This window comes from Emys orbicularis, chromosome 1, assembly GCF_028017835.1.
Source record: "Emys orbicularis isolate rEmyOrb1 chromosome 1, rEmyOrb1.hap1, whole genome shotgun sequence".
NCBI lineage: Eukaryota > Metazoa > Chordata > Testudines > Emydidae > Emys > Emys orbicularis.
This window is the reverse complement of record NC_088683.1, coordinates 48,940,899-48,955,497: the sequence shown is the minus strand read 5'-3', so window position 1 is coordinate 48,955,497 and position 14,599 is coordinate 48,940,899. Positions and strand designations below refer to the sequence as shown.

The window sequence follows — 14,599 nt, the reverse complement described above, 5'->3', positions numbered from 1 at the left end:
CTACTCCTGGGGGAATTCTGTGTCACTGAGCATGCACAGAATTCATGGCCCCCGCAGATTTCTGTGCTTCCCCGCAGAAAAATTACTTCAGACAGGGAAGCAAAGGGAAGCCGCAAGAGCGGTCATCTGTTCCCTCCCCAGCAGGGCAGGCAGGTTGGTTTGGGCACCCAGAGCAGCCAGTAGAGACATAAATCACCGCGGGGGGGGCGGGAGAGCTGGGCAGTCATGCATGTAAGAGAGATAGAAAGAGACACTATCCCTCTTGCTCGCTATTGCGGCACGCTCAGTGTGGAGGGGCAGGGCTTTGGGGTGTTTCTGAAGATGCAGGCATGGGGCAGGCTCTGTTCCCTCAGGCGGAGCAGAATGTAGCAGTCTGCCTGCTTAGTGAACTGTTCCCATTGTTCTTAGTGAATTCCCCCAGGAGTATAAAACAGGTGTAAAAATGTTAAGGCTCCTTTACATTGCCAGAGTGGTGTAAAGGAGCGTTATTGTAAAGGACAGTATGGCCTTATAAATGCTTATGGTGCTTTAGCGATTAGAACTGGTCTAAATTTTTGGACTGAAAAAATGTCTTATCAAAATGTGATCCTTTTTGGAGATGGTCAGTAGCCAATATAAATTGTGAGTTTGAGTCCCCAGCCCTCACTTGCTCTTCAGTTGCCTATGATTTAACACTGAGCATATGGCTGCATATATTTGTTGATTAATAACAAGAAGTAAAGGGTCAATACTAGCTACATTACTAATAGAGGGGGGGTTGGTGATTTCCTCCAATGCTCCCCACTCCCATTCTCCATCCATTGTATTGTAGTTTAAATAAAATAAATTGCCAAAATAATTGAAACCAGCTTGATTATATTGCATTATTTTGATAAAAATATGCAGAATTTTAAAATATTGTGCATGGAATTTTTAATTTTTTGGTGCAGAATTCCCCCAGGAGTAAAAGGCATATTATTAGATGGAGATGGTAAAATTGTTAATGAGGCAGAAAGTGTTCAATAAATATTTCTGTTCCATATTTGAAAAGAAGCAGGATGATGTATTTGTATCACGAGGCTGATGACCTACTTTCCAGTCCATCAGCAGGCCCTAATAACTTGCACCCAAGAGTCCTAAAAGAGCTGACTCAGGAGATCTATGTCCCAAGGAAATTCCTGAGTACTAATGCTGTGCCAATATTCAGACAGTGCAAGCAGTATGACCTGGGTAACTATAAGCCAGTAAGCCTGACATCAATCCGAGACCCAAAAAAAAAAAAAAGGAAATGCTTATATGGGATTCAGTTGCTAAGGAATTAAAGAACAGGAATATAACTAATTCCAATCAACATGTTGTATGGAAAATAAGTCTTGTCAAACAAACCCGATTTCATTCTTTGATGACATTATAAGTGTGATTGATCAAGACAAAGTGTTTGCAGCCACAGTGCAGTCTCCTTTGGTTGAAGTTGCACATCTACAGTTAGTCTATTAGATCCATAGTTTAGGAATACTCCTGGACTCCTCACTGATACTAAGTTCTCACATAGCAGCAGCTTTGAGTAATGCTTTCTGCCCTCTCTCTCCACATGGGTAGGAGACTCCATCCCATCCTAGCAAACAATGACTTGGCCTCAGTTATTCATACCTTTGTCACTGCTCAGCTGGACTATAGCAATGTGATATACTAGGGCACGAAGACTTCAGCACTTTGAAAATTCCATTTAGTACAGAATGCTGGAGTGCACCTCCTCAGCAACAAAGGCTATCGTGAAGACATCACAGCTCTCCTCCACTCTTTACGCTGGCTTCCCATGGAATCTTAAATCAAGTTTAAGGTCTCAGTCCTAATTTTCAAGGAGCTCAGAGGCCTAGACCCAGGATATCTAAAACATTTCTTACACTCCAAAACAAAGACATTGGTCAACAACTCTGCTCCTCGGGCACAATGGAACTCTCTACAATAAGGGTAGAGCTTGTCTGTGTAGTAGACAGAACTCTCTGTGGGGCTGGTCCCACACTGTGGAATGAATTCCCCCAGAAACTAACCACCACCACAATCCTCACCACTTTCTGCTCAAATTGCAAGGTTCATTTCTTTGACCTTGCCTTCTCTAACATAAACACATAGCAACAGGTATGTTTAATAAAAAACAAAACTTAAAACACTGCCAAAACAAGACACTCTGCTACACAAGCTGCTATCCCTGGGGAGGATGAGAGACCAAACAGCATATGACAGAGAGATGTGTAATCACATTGCTTAATGCACTACTAGAAGATGCTAGTGATGAGTGCGGTATAAGAACCTCTGTGGAAGAGAATATAATATACTTCGACTTATTTCCACACAACATTCTGATTCAAAAGTTAGAACTATAACATATCAATTAAGCATTCATTAAATGGATTAAGAAATGGTTAACTGACAGGTCTCTAATCATAGTTGTCAGTGGAGAGTCATCAATGAATATGGGTGTTTTTAGTGGGGTTCTGCAAGGATGCAGACTACGCCCAATGCTACTCAACATTTTCACCAACGATAAGTAAATATAAAGACACTGAAGATAAAATTTGTGGATGACAAAGATTGGCGGAGAGGTAAATAGTGATGAGAACAGAGCAGTCCTACAAAGCAATCTGGATTCAAACAAAATAGGTTTAAATACATCTAAAAACAAAGAATGCAGATAACCTACCAAATGGGGGACTGAATCCTGGAAAGCAATGATTCTTAAAAGGATTTCGTGGTTACAGAATCAGAGAAATGTAAGCCTGAAGGGGTCTTAAGAGGTCATCTAGACCAATCCCTGGCGCAGGACCATGTATATCTAAACCAGAGGTTCTCAAACTGTGTGTCAGGGGGTCACGAGGTTATTACATGGGGGGTAGCGAGCTGTCAGCCTCCACCCCAAACCCCGCTTTTCCTCCAGCATTTATAAATATATGAAAATGTGTTTTTAATTTATAAGGCGGGTCGCACTCAGAGGCTTGCTATGTGAAAGGAGTCACCAGTACAAAAGTTTGAGAACCACTGATCTAAACCATCCCTGGCGTGCTTTTCTAACTCACTCTTACGAACCTCCAATGACAGGGATTCCATAACCTCACTTGATAACATATTCTAGTGCTTAGCTATCCTTATATTTAGAAAGTTTTTCTTAATATCTTACCTGAATCTCCCCTGCCATAGATTAAGCCCATTATATCTTGTCCTACAATAAGTGGACATGGAGAACAATTGATCACCATCCTCTTTATTACAGTCCTTAACATATTTGAAGACTTTTCAGGTCCCTCCCCAGTCTTCTTTTCTCAAAGATTAAACACACCCAGTGTTTTTAAACCTTTCCTCAGAGATTAGGTTTTTTAAACTTTTTATCATTTTTGTTCCTCTCCTCTGGATTCTCTCTAATTTCTACACATCTTTTTAAAAGTGTGGTGCCCAGAACTGGACACACCACTCCAGCTGAGGCCTCACCAATGCCGAGTAGACCTGAATAATTACCTCCCATATCGTACATACAACACTCCTGTTGTTAAACCCCAGAATTATGTTTGCCTTTTTCACCACTGCATGACACTATTGGATCATATTCAATTTGTGATCTGCTCTAACCTGCATATCCTTTTCTGTAGTACTGTCACCTACCCAGTTATTTCCCATTTTGTATTTGTGCATTTGATCTTTTCTTCCTAAGTGTAGTACTTTTGACTTGTCTTTCCTGAATTTCATCTTGTTGATTTCAGACCACTTCTCCAGTTTGTCAAGGTCATCTTGAATTCTAACTCTGTCACCAAAAGCTTGCAATCCTTCCCAGGGTGGTGTCATCCACAAATGTTATAAATGTATTCTACACTTCATTATCCAGTCATAAATGATATAGACAAGAAACCGAACATGAGCTCCTAGTGCGATTCTGTGGGAAAATGGGCTAATGTCATCCTTGTACGTACAAATGGAAATACTGAGTAGGAACATGGAGGTGATTTTTACCGCGGTTTATGGCATTGGTGAGAGTGATACTAGAATACTGCAGACAGTTCTGGTGTCCACATTTTAAAAAGAATGTTGAAATACTGGACAGGGCACAGAAGAGAGCCACAAAAATGATTCAAGGGCTGGAGAAAATGCCTTACAGAGAGAGTCAAAGAGTTTCATCTGTTTAGCTTATCAAAAACAAGACTGAGACATGAATTGATTATGAAATGTAAGTACCTTCTTGTATATAAAGAAAAGAAAAACAAAACAAAACACGGTACTAAAGACAAAGGCAGAATAAAAAATAATGGCTGGAAGCTGAAGCCAGACAAATTCAAATGAGAAATTAGGCACAAATTTTTAATAGAGAGGACGATGAACCATTGGAACAAACTATCACCAGAAGTAATGAATTCTCCATCTCTTGATATCTGTAAATCAAGAGTGGATGTCATTCTAGAAAATATTTTTTAGTCAAACACAAATTGGTACAGGGCTGAATACAAAGGCAACCGGATAAAATTTTATGGAGATATACAAGAGGTCAGATCGAATGATCTAATGGTCCCCTCTGACCTAAAAATTTCTCAATCTATCAAACCCTATTACTAAATCTTCTGCACACATATCTTTATCAGAGTTCCCCACTCCATGTGGATATTTGGTACAGTAGTTGGCTGTGTCAGGATTACAGACCATAAAAACTTCCTTATGGAGGGCAGACAGCACGAAATTAGGCAGAAATTCATGCAGAAACTTCCTTTCTGGGTAAATCAGGGTCTTATCACACAAATCCTTAGGAATGCTTAAATATAAGTGTCGCCACTGATCAGCACTAACAACAGCAACAATTGCTCAATTAAAATACTGTATTACAATAAAATAAACAGCAAATTATTTACTTATTTTACAATTTCAGAATTAAAGTGAACAAGTGCAATGGATTACGTTAATTGAGTATGTCATTTCATTAATGGTGAAACATGCATCTTACTCGTTACACTTGCAGATAAGTCTGATCACAAGAAAGATTTAAAAATTTAACCCTTGCCTACTTCCTTCAGAGATTTCTGTGTATGATAGCAAGTAAGCTGAAAGAAAACACAACGCATTTTGGAGGATATATCTCAAAGTGACCTACATGTTTTCAAATACCAATCGCGGATTATTTAGACAAAAATAAAATGCCCCTAGTCCAGAAAAAAACCTTCGTATGACCTCTCTGTAGAACTATACAAGGTAACTTGCATATAGCATTAATATTTAAAATAACATTTCAAATATTGATTAATTCAACAGAAGTCATCAACATTATTTGTGTAAACAGTAAAGTTCATTAAACAAAGGTGTTATCACAGGTTGTTGGGATAACATACAACACTGGGAATCATTTTGTATGTTCCCACAAACTTGCTCAACTTCAGGGCTGGCATTTCTATGACAGAATTTTAGAAAGGGGGTGGTGATATTCGAGCCACAGGTAGAGTTCTCCAAATTCCAATGAAGTGTACCAAGTCACGTGGCGGCTGTATGAGTCTTACAGCAACACTAACGACACTAGCTGGTTCAACTAATTGTAGTATTCAGGAATAAAGTAGTATTCCTTGAAATAGTTTGTGAGCATTCTCGTGGTGTTCACTGTTTTCTATATTTTAGAAACCATTCAGGACAGCAGTATGCATTAATCTAGGCACGGTATGTTTGCATATAGTTAATAAACACAATTATTTGGGAGCCAACTGTGCCCATGCAGGGTTTTCATATTATTTTTGCTGGTAAAGATCAAAAAAATCAACTCTAATAAATGTTTTTATATCTTTAAAAAAATTAAACAAATTTCAATAAATTTAGCCATTTTTCCTATTCTTAATTTGTCTAACAATAAACCAAAGTTCCTATCGGCACTTTCACTTGCAACTATCATATAATTTCTGTGAAAACATTACAGCTGGATTTGCAACAAATTGATTGAATATTGCTTTTTGTTGTTTTTCACATGCATATTACATGTTAAGAAAGAAAACACAAAATAAAAATTGGGATAATATATTTGTCAGACCAGAAATAAAGGTTCACCTCTAAAAGTGACATATCCTTATCTCTTCCTAACAAAGTAACAGTCTCAGGAACATGTCATTTTGATGAACCAATACATATTTTGCCACAGACAGCCAGTCAAAACCCAGCTCCTTATTCAAAATCTATTTACAATCTGGAAGCAGGGTGGGAATGCAACATGTAGCAGCATACTTCTAATGAACTAAGCTTCATGTCAGCAAATGACATGTCCCTGTTACTTCAAAAGTGTATAACACTTATAGACACATGTCATTTGGGGTGACCCGAGACTGATTTTATCTCATACAGCCAGTTAAAATCCAGCTCCTTATTCAAGCACCTTTTTACAGTATGGAAGTGGGATGGGGTGGGATATTTAGCAGCATATTGCAAAAGAATAAAAGCTTCAGATCAGGGAGTGGCATGTCACAGATCCTTCAAAAACAGTCTGACAATCACAGGGAAGTGTCACTTGGGGCGACCAAAACACATTTTGTCAGATACTGTCTGTCAAAACCCAGTTCCTTATTCAAGCCCTATGTACAATATGGAAGTGGGGTGGAAGCATGAATTTAGCAGCAAATTGCTCAGGAACAAAGTTTTGGGTCAGTGAGTGGCATGTCCTAAGTCCTCCAGAACTATCTGACTGTCAGAGGGATGTGTCACTTAGGGTGACCTGAAACTTATTTCATCACAAAAATAACGAGGAGTCTGATGGCACCTTAAAGACGAACAGATTTATTTCCTAGCTCCTTGATTAATTAATAAACAATTAAGTAAACAGGAATTTAAATTATCACAATCACATTAATTTGATGACATTTCTAAAAATTTAATATATTTCTAAGTAATTTTTTGGCCTTGGAATAAGGAACTGGGAATCACATAAGGAGCTGGTAGCACAAATAAGAAACTTGGAAAATGTAACCAGGAATAAGGAACCAAATTCAGCCTCTTCACCGGCCTCAGGAAAATTATGTGTAGGGCTCCAAGCCACACAGTACTCCTGGGAGGGATCACAGAGACTGCTGAGGCCAAGTCCCCCAAAGTTCTGGCTCCACAGGAGGCCTGGGGGGAACATTTGGCTAGCCACCCCCACCCCAGAAGTGCTAATTTACCTATGATAATTTATATACCAAGATTCTGATTAAAACAGATTTTAAAAGGAAATTTAAAAATACTGTTTTAAGACAAAAATGAGGATTATTCTATTTTTAAAAACATACACCAAACTAGAAGTTGAAATCTACAATTTTTCTTGTTCTCTTTTTCTAAAAATAAGCAGTTACCTTATTCTGTGAATCAATATGGGCATTGTACTCAAGCAATTGTACTACTAGAGATATATTAGCAGTCTGGGCAGCCAGGTGAAGGGCAGTGTTGCTGTTAACATCCACAAGATTAGGGTCTGCTCCATGTTCTAGCAGCATAGTTGCACATTTTTCCTGCTGGCATTGTACTGCCTGTGAATATAACAGAAAAAGAGAGAATAAATTCCGCAAGTTAAATTCCATCTTATTAGAATTGCCACAACTTAATGAAATTAATAAATAAAAAACTGCATTAACATTTTGATTATATACTATATTACATACCCACTGACAGTAATGTAACTTTATACATTCCATAATACAGAGTTTGTAGTTAAGTGGAAAAGTAATATCAGTACATCTTACATAACTGCATTAAATACTGTGCATACCTTCATCAACGGGGATCTGTTATCATTGTCACACAGATTTAGTTTGCACTTGTTGTCCACTAAGTAAGTAACGACATCTGAATGTCCATTAGCACAGGCAAGATGCAAAGGTGTCCTAAAAATAAGTTGATACATCAAATTAATAGACAACCAAATAAAAGTTTGATGTTTATGTTACAGGAATAATGTCAATTTAAATTTGGCCCAAATTTTAGATTTTGTAAAAATAAACTTAAAAAGAAACCATATCACCAATGGAAAACATTTCTGTACTTTAAAACATTACAAAACTAAGAATCTGAAACTGATAATAGCTATTTTAAAAAAACCACACAATATCCTTGAAATAATACACTTATTAGATGCTGATCCTGCAACTGGACCTGTACAGGTGAACACCTGTGCCCAAATAGGGTGCTTTAATGGGACCCCAGTGCAATGCAGAGTTCTGCCAATGCAGAACAGATTGCAGGATTGGAATCTCAGACTATAACAACCAAACCTGCAATTTTTCCTTATAATTAAAATGCCAAAACTGTCCAAAGTGTTAGGATATTGGCTTTTGTAACAAAATTTCAAGACAGTTCTGAATTTTGTAAAGATAAAATATATATTACATTTTCTAGCAACTGCAGCAAATGAAAACCTACGCTCACTGGAGTGGGTTTATAAAACTTCTGATTGGCAGAGTAAGATAAGGAAATTATCACCTTTAATTCTTTAATCACTAAAAAACAAAGCAAAAAACACAAGAAGTGTCCTGTCTTTGTGCCAATCTCAACTCTAATAGTCCTAACATTGAATCCTGCTATAAGAGTCCTCTCTAAGGTAGAACTCCTTGTAGGATCAGGGCCTAACTGGCAAAGTTAGGGTTACCATACGTCCGGATTTCCCCGGACATGGCCAGCTTTTTGGTACTCAAATCCCCGTCCGGGGGGAATTGCCAAAAAGCCAGACATGTCCGGGGAAATAGGGAGGCAGCATAAGCCAGGGTCCGCCTGGCCCCAGCACGACCCGCCGGGTCCGCAGTGCAGCCCAGCCGCCCAGCTGCATTGTAGCGAGCTCGGGCGGGGGAAGGGGGGGCGCAGCCGCAGAAGGCGGCGAAGGGGCCGCTGCTGCCCCCGGAGGCCGGGCGGACCGCGTGCCCCAGCCGAGCCCGCAGGACCATGGGGAGGCCGGGCCCAGCCAGCGGCTCAGGCTTCCCTCGTGGGCGGGGACTCCCCGGCCACTGGGGGACCCTTTCTGCGGCCCCGTGACCCCGCGCGGCAGGAAGGAGGCTGCGACGCGGGGCAGGGAGTGCGGCGTGTGCCGGGGCTGCAGGGACCCGCGCTGCCCCGGTCGCCGCTGAGCATCCGAAGCCCCCCCGCCAGGCAGAGGCTGCCGGGTGAGCAGGGCAGGCGGGGGGGGGGGTGCAGAGGCTGCAGGGGGAGGAGGAGCAGGGCAGGCAGGGGCATAGAGGCTGCAGGGGCAGGGCAGACGGGGGCACAGAGGCTGCAGGGGCGGGGGAGTGCAGGGGCTGCAGGGCGAGTGGGGAGCAGGGGGTGCAGGGGCTGCAGGGCGAGGAGGAGCAGGGCAGGCAGGGGCAGGGCAGGCGGTGGGGTGCAAAGGCTGCAGGGCGAGGAGGAGCAGGGCAGGTCGGGGCATAGAGGCTGCAGGGGCAGGCGGGTGCAGGGGCAGGGCAGGCGGGGGGCACAGAGGCTGCAGGGGCGGGGGGGTGCAGGGGCTGCAGGGTGAGGAGGAGCAGGGCAGGCAGGGGCAGGGGGGCGCAGGGGCAGGGCAGGCAGTGGTGTGCAGAGGCTGCAGGACGAGGAGGAGCAGGGCAGGCAGGGGCAGGCGGGTGCAGGGGCAGGGCAGGCGGGGGGCGCAGAGGCTGCAGGGGTGGGGGGGGTGCAGGGGCTGCAGGGCCAGTGGGGAGCAGGGGGCACAGAGGCTGCAGGAGCGGGGGGGGGGGTGCAGGGGCTGCAGGGCCAGTGGGGAGCAGGGAAGCACTTAGCAACCCCCAACCAAGATCAGAGCGGGAGGGAGGAGGGGGAATGTGGGGTGCTCAGAGGAGGGGGCAGAGATGGGGCAGGGACTTTGGGGAAGGGGTTGGAATGGGGGCGGGGAAGGGGCGGAGCCGGGGGCGGGACTGGGACCCCGTGGAGTGTCCTCTTTTTTAAAAAGTTTGAATATGGTAAGCCTAGGCAAAGTAATTTTCATAATAGTTGACCCATGTAACAAAACAAAACATTTTTCTTGAAAAGAAGGCCAAAACTAAATACGTGGTATGAATATTCAAGGATGTGTAACTAAATGTATTTGTTTATAAAAAACTACCAAAATGTTACATAAATCCCCCTACCTTCAGAATACTGTGCAACATTTTATCTACAGCCTCAACTCTCATTGATTCTAGTGAGAATAGCATGGCTGAAGCCCTCATGCGATGCTTGAAATGTTCAGCATAGATTTTGTCATGATGGGACAACAGAATCATTTTTGAATTTGTACTTTTTGCTTGAAAGTTAGTCGCTGCATAATTTATACTTCTCTTCTGTACCTGATTGCAAGAAATATCATTCAAAAGCATTACCTCTCATATGAATTGCTGTGTGAATCCAAAAATTCCAATATCAGTTGATCACTTGTTCCAAAACATGAACTATGATTGGCTAATTACCAGCTTAGAGAGTATAGTTATTTTTAATTCTTTACAACAATTTCACCAAACAGAAAACCCACTCAACTGTGCAGTGTGTCAATAAATAAAATATATTTAATTTATTACAGCCTGCAATTCTATTGTCTACATTGCGCATATGTTCCTTGAATCTTTTGCATTTGAAATATTGTAGATTCTTTTCGTTTGCTACTAAACACTTCAACTTTCTGCTTCTTTTAAGTCTTAATATACCTTGTTCAATGGATCATCAATGGTACTTCTACTCCACAAAATAAAGGCAGACAATGTGCCTTGCGGCTCCATCAATTGTGGTTGCCAGGGTGCTATAAGAAAGCTACCTTCCTGATTGCTGGAGATGTTAGCACCACAGGTGGCCTTACAATTTTCCTTCCATTCAAACTTCTTCCAAAACAGAGGAGAAAAATAAGCATCCAATGGAGGGTTGGGACAGGAGTTTGAATGGGTACAAAAGGCAAAGAACAGTCTTAAAATAATTTGCACCAAGCAACCATGGCCATAAGTATGGCGGGGTGAGCAGGGCAGCCACTCATGCAGCAGAGCCTGCAAGGACGCAAAAATGGGGTGCCGTTCAGGATTGGGCCCAGTAGCATCAGCCCCCACCCACTTGCAAGATTGGGCACAGCTGCACTGGCCATTGTGACAATGCAGGAAAAGAGAACATCCGTAAACGTCAGTAACTGCTGCTGATAGCAAAATCTGTCAGTAGCGGTTTTTGACATTACACCCTGGCTCCTGGCCAGGAGGTGACAGTTTTCAAACGATGGGGTGCATCCCCCTAGGAAGGTGTACCCAACAGTTTGAAAACCTCTGTGCTAAACGGGAGGCAGAAATCGAGCAGACCCCACATGTCCCCCACAGGTCACATCTAGGGGGCGCAAATATGCTTGCTTACCACAGGCGCTAAAATGCTTCATTACAGCTCTGCAAGCAACGGCAGTTTTAAAAAGCATAAAACTATCTAAAAGTGTGCCTACATTTGGTAACATTTAAGGTATATTACAGAGCCATTCTGGCTCCCGAACTTCTGTTTCAAGGGGGAAAACAGTTTTGCCATAAGTAGGGTGACCATATTTCCCTATGCTGAATACAGAACACCTGGTAAAATTTCTCATATTCAAGCGAGTTCAATGGCAATCAATCAGAACTAACGTTCAAATTAGCATCAAGTTGACTGAGCCCCTGTTACAAAGAAATATTGAGTAGCTGGATTATTTTTATTTACCTTCTTATCTTTAAGGCTTTAGGGTTCACAAAGGGAGAGGTGACACACACTCCCATACACCTCTCCTGGCGGGGGGTGGGAAGGGAGGCATGATCGACTGACCTGACCTGACCCTCCCTGCCCGGCACTCTCTATCCTCCATGCTTGGCTGGGCCCCCGAGACAGACCCGCCTCTCCTGGTACCTGGCGCCAAGTCTTCCCCAGGCAACATATGGGGGCAGCATGCAGGGTCACCTACCCGGCCCAGATTTCTGCCAGGGTTCACACCAGAATGTGGCCCACAGCAACCTTTCAGCACTGTGGGGGAGAGATGGGATGGGAGCAGCTTCCAGCTGCAGGGGACGGGGAAGGGATGACCTGGCCAGTGTCTTTGCAGAGCTCATCTCTTCCCCACCACCCACCCTTGTGTCTGGAAGCAGCTTGTCCTTTCCTGCCTGCACAGTGTTGAAAGGCAGCTAACACTTCCAGGCTTCTGTTGGCCACCAACACAACACAACTGCCTCCTGTCCCCTGGCTACAGCATGGGCAGGAAGGTATTAAGCCCTAAGGATGCATTGTGCACTAGGGTCCAGGGAACCTGACTGCAGGGGCTTCAGCAAACCCGGCCAGAGAGGTGGCTTAGCTGGGGAGGGTGCGAGAGGACAGAGCAGCCCCGTGCTCCCTGTGGGGAGGACCCCGGGTATGTGTGTGTGTGAAGGGGATGCTAAGACCCTGCCAGGGAGGCTGCTATGGAACCTGCACAGTCGGGGCGCAAATAGGCTGGAAATCGCTTCCCCTCCACCCCGCCAGTCCAGAGCTTAGCTGAGGGGCGGAGCGGCTTCCCTGTGCCAGCGCTGTGCAGGGCTTTGGCACATGCCGGGCTTGGCTCCCCCTGGCCAGCGCCCTGAGCTGGAGGGTCTTGGGCTTCCCTGGGGTGCCAGCCCAGCCAGAGGCAGTGGGGGAAGGAAGGCGCCTGCTGGCCAGGCTGTTGGTGAGCCAAGCACTCTGACCGGGGGGTTGGGGGCATATGAAGGAGCAGTGGAATTGGGGGGGTGGGGTGAAGGGGCAAAGCAGGGAGAGGACAGCAAGAGGGGGAGCACATAAGGAGCAGATGGGTGGCCGACACTTAACTGGCTGCTGCCTAGCGCCTGCCCGCACTCACCAGCCATAGCAGCTCGCAGCCAGTTCCAGCTGGAAATGGGACTGGGGGTGGGGCCCTGCTGACCGAGAGCCAGCACCCAATGGGGGCTGTGCTGATGGACCAGCAAGGGAAGCGGCCAGCCCCACGCACTGCAGCTTTGCCCCACCACCAGCCTTGCACACCTATCCCCATCATCAGCCACTGGACCCCCACACTCACCACTGGTGGGCAGGTGGCTGGCAAACAGGGATCCAGCCAGCAGCAGGAACCACCAGTACTGATGGGGGCGGGGGAAAGGGACAGAAAATATGGGACAATTTGCCAGTTTTTAAGAAAAAGTCAGGACACTTGCAGGGGGGCTTAAATATGGGACTGTCCCTTTAAAAGTGGGATGTCTGTTCACCCTAGACATAAGACTCATAGACTTTCAGGTCAGACGGGACCACCATGATCATCTAATGTCTGATCTCCTTTGCTGCCACAGAACCTCACCCACCAACTCCTATAACAGACCCCCCTCACCTCTGGCTGAATTACTGAAGTCCTTAACACATGGTTTAAAGACTTCAAAAGTTACAGAGAATCCACCATTTACATTAGTTTAAATTGCAACTGACCCGTGCCCATGCTGCACAGGAAGGCTACAGCATCATTAGGGTACAGCAGTTCTCAATCTATTGACCACTGGGGACTCCATATGCTGCTTTCTATCAGTTATGTGAGCCACATCCACACAACCTGTGGCATCCTTGAGGACGTCACATGGGCCACCGCTGTGTGCGGATTGGGCCACAAGCTGCCACTGGTCTGGAGCAGCTGACGGTTTGGTTTACAATAAAACAAAAACAACGAGGAGTCCTTGTGGCACCTTAGAGGCTAACAAATTTATTTGGGCATAAGATTTTGTGGGCTAAAACCCACTTCACTTGGTGCCTATGTAAGTGCTGCTTCTCTGGAGCTAGGGAAGGAGGGTCTTTGGCCCCACTTGGCGAGCCCTAGCAACAGGGGGCTGAAGGGGCTGCTCCGAGTCGCGCTGCCCGGCCGTGGCTGAGCTGGGGAGGGCCACGGCGCCCCGCCCGCCCCCCATTACCTGTTTTCTTTATCCAGCTGGTTGATGTCGTGTTTCTTCAGCAGCTGCTGGAGCTTGCCCAGGTCCCCGCCGGCGGCCGCTCGGTGCAGCTTGCCCAGCTCCTTCTCCCGCAGCTCGTAGCCGACCCCGGGCAGCGAGGCGCGGCAAGCCGGCGACTGCTCCTTTTTCTTCTTCCCGAAGCCGAAGATCTTCTTCATCCTCCGGCGGGCCGGCTCGGCCAGCTCAGGGGGCGCAGCAGCGGACGGGGGCAGGGCCGCGGGGATTCCCCTCGCCCATCACAGGCCCCGGCCTCAGGGGCGTCCGGGCCCCGCAGGGTCGGGAACTTTCCGCCCACCGCCGCGGCCAAGCCCGGATTAGCTGCGCGCTCAGGCGGCTCCGGGCCGGGCGCTCACTGCGGGGCTCCCGCGAAGCGTCTGGCTAAGGACGGCAGGGGCTGAAGGGCCGCGACCCCTCACTGTGGGGCGGGGGACCCTGGGGCTCCGTCCGTCACTCCGCAGCCACGGCAACGGCGTCCCAATCCTCACTGCGCATGCGCAGAAGACAGCGGCTGCTGGTACGGGCGGCTCGCCGCGCAAGCGCCAATTCTTTGCGATCCCGCCTAGTTGTTCTCACTGCGGTCCGCCCCGATCTCTGCCCAACAGCCTGAGGCGAGCCCCGCGGCCGAGGAACGTTGCTTGTTCTCCGGAGCCAGCAGCACTTCCCGTCGTTGTCACCTCTGCCCGCCTCACTCGGCGGCTCATACCCCCTTCCCCTCCCGCCCG

General features: G+C 46.0%; 1 protein-coding gene across 1 annotated transcript in view; it reads right to left on the bottom strand.

Annotated features, from left to right (window-relative positions):
• The window catches only part of ANKRD26 (ankyrin repeat domain containing 26), a 173,887-nt gene extending 159,852 nt beyond the window's left edge, over window positions 1-14,035 (bottom strand). Inside the window, exons 1-3 of the mRNA XM_065405700.1 lie at window positions 13,839-14,035; window positions 7,724-7,838; window positions 7,311-7,484 (exon numbers count right to left, since the gene is read on the bottom strand). Coding sequence (XP_065261772.1) covers window positions 7,311-7,484; window positions 7,724-7,838; window positions 13,839-14,035 — 486 coding nt within the window. The remainder of the gene's footprint in view (window positions 1-7,310; window positions 7,485-7,723; window positions 7,839-13,838) is intronic.
• Between the last annotated feature and the right edge of the window lie 564 nt (window positions 14,036-14,599).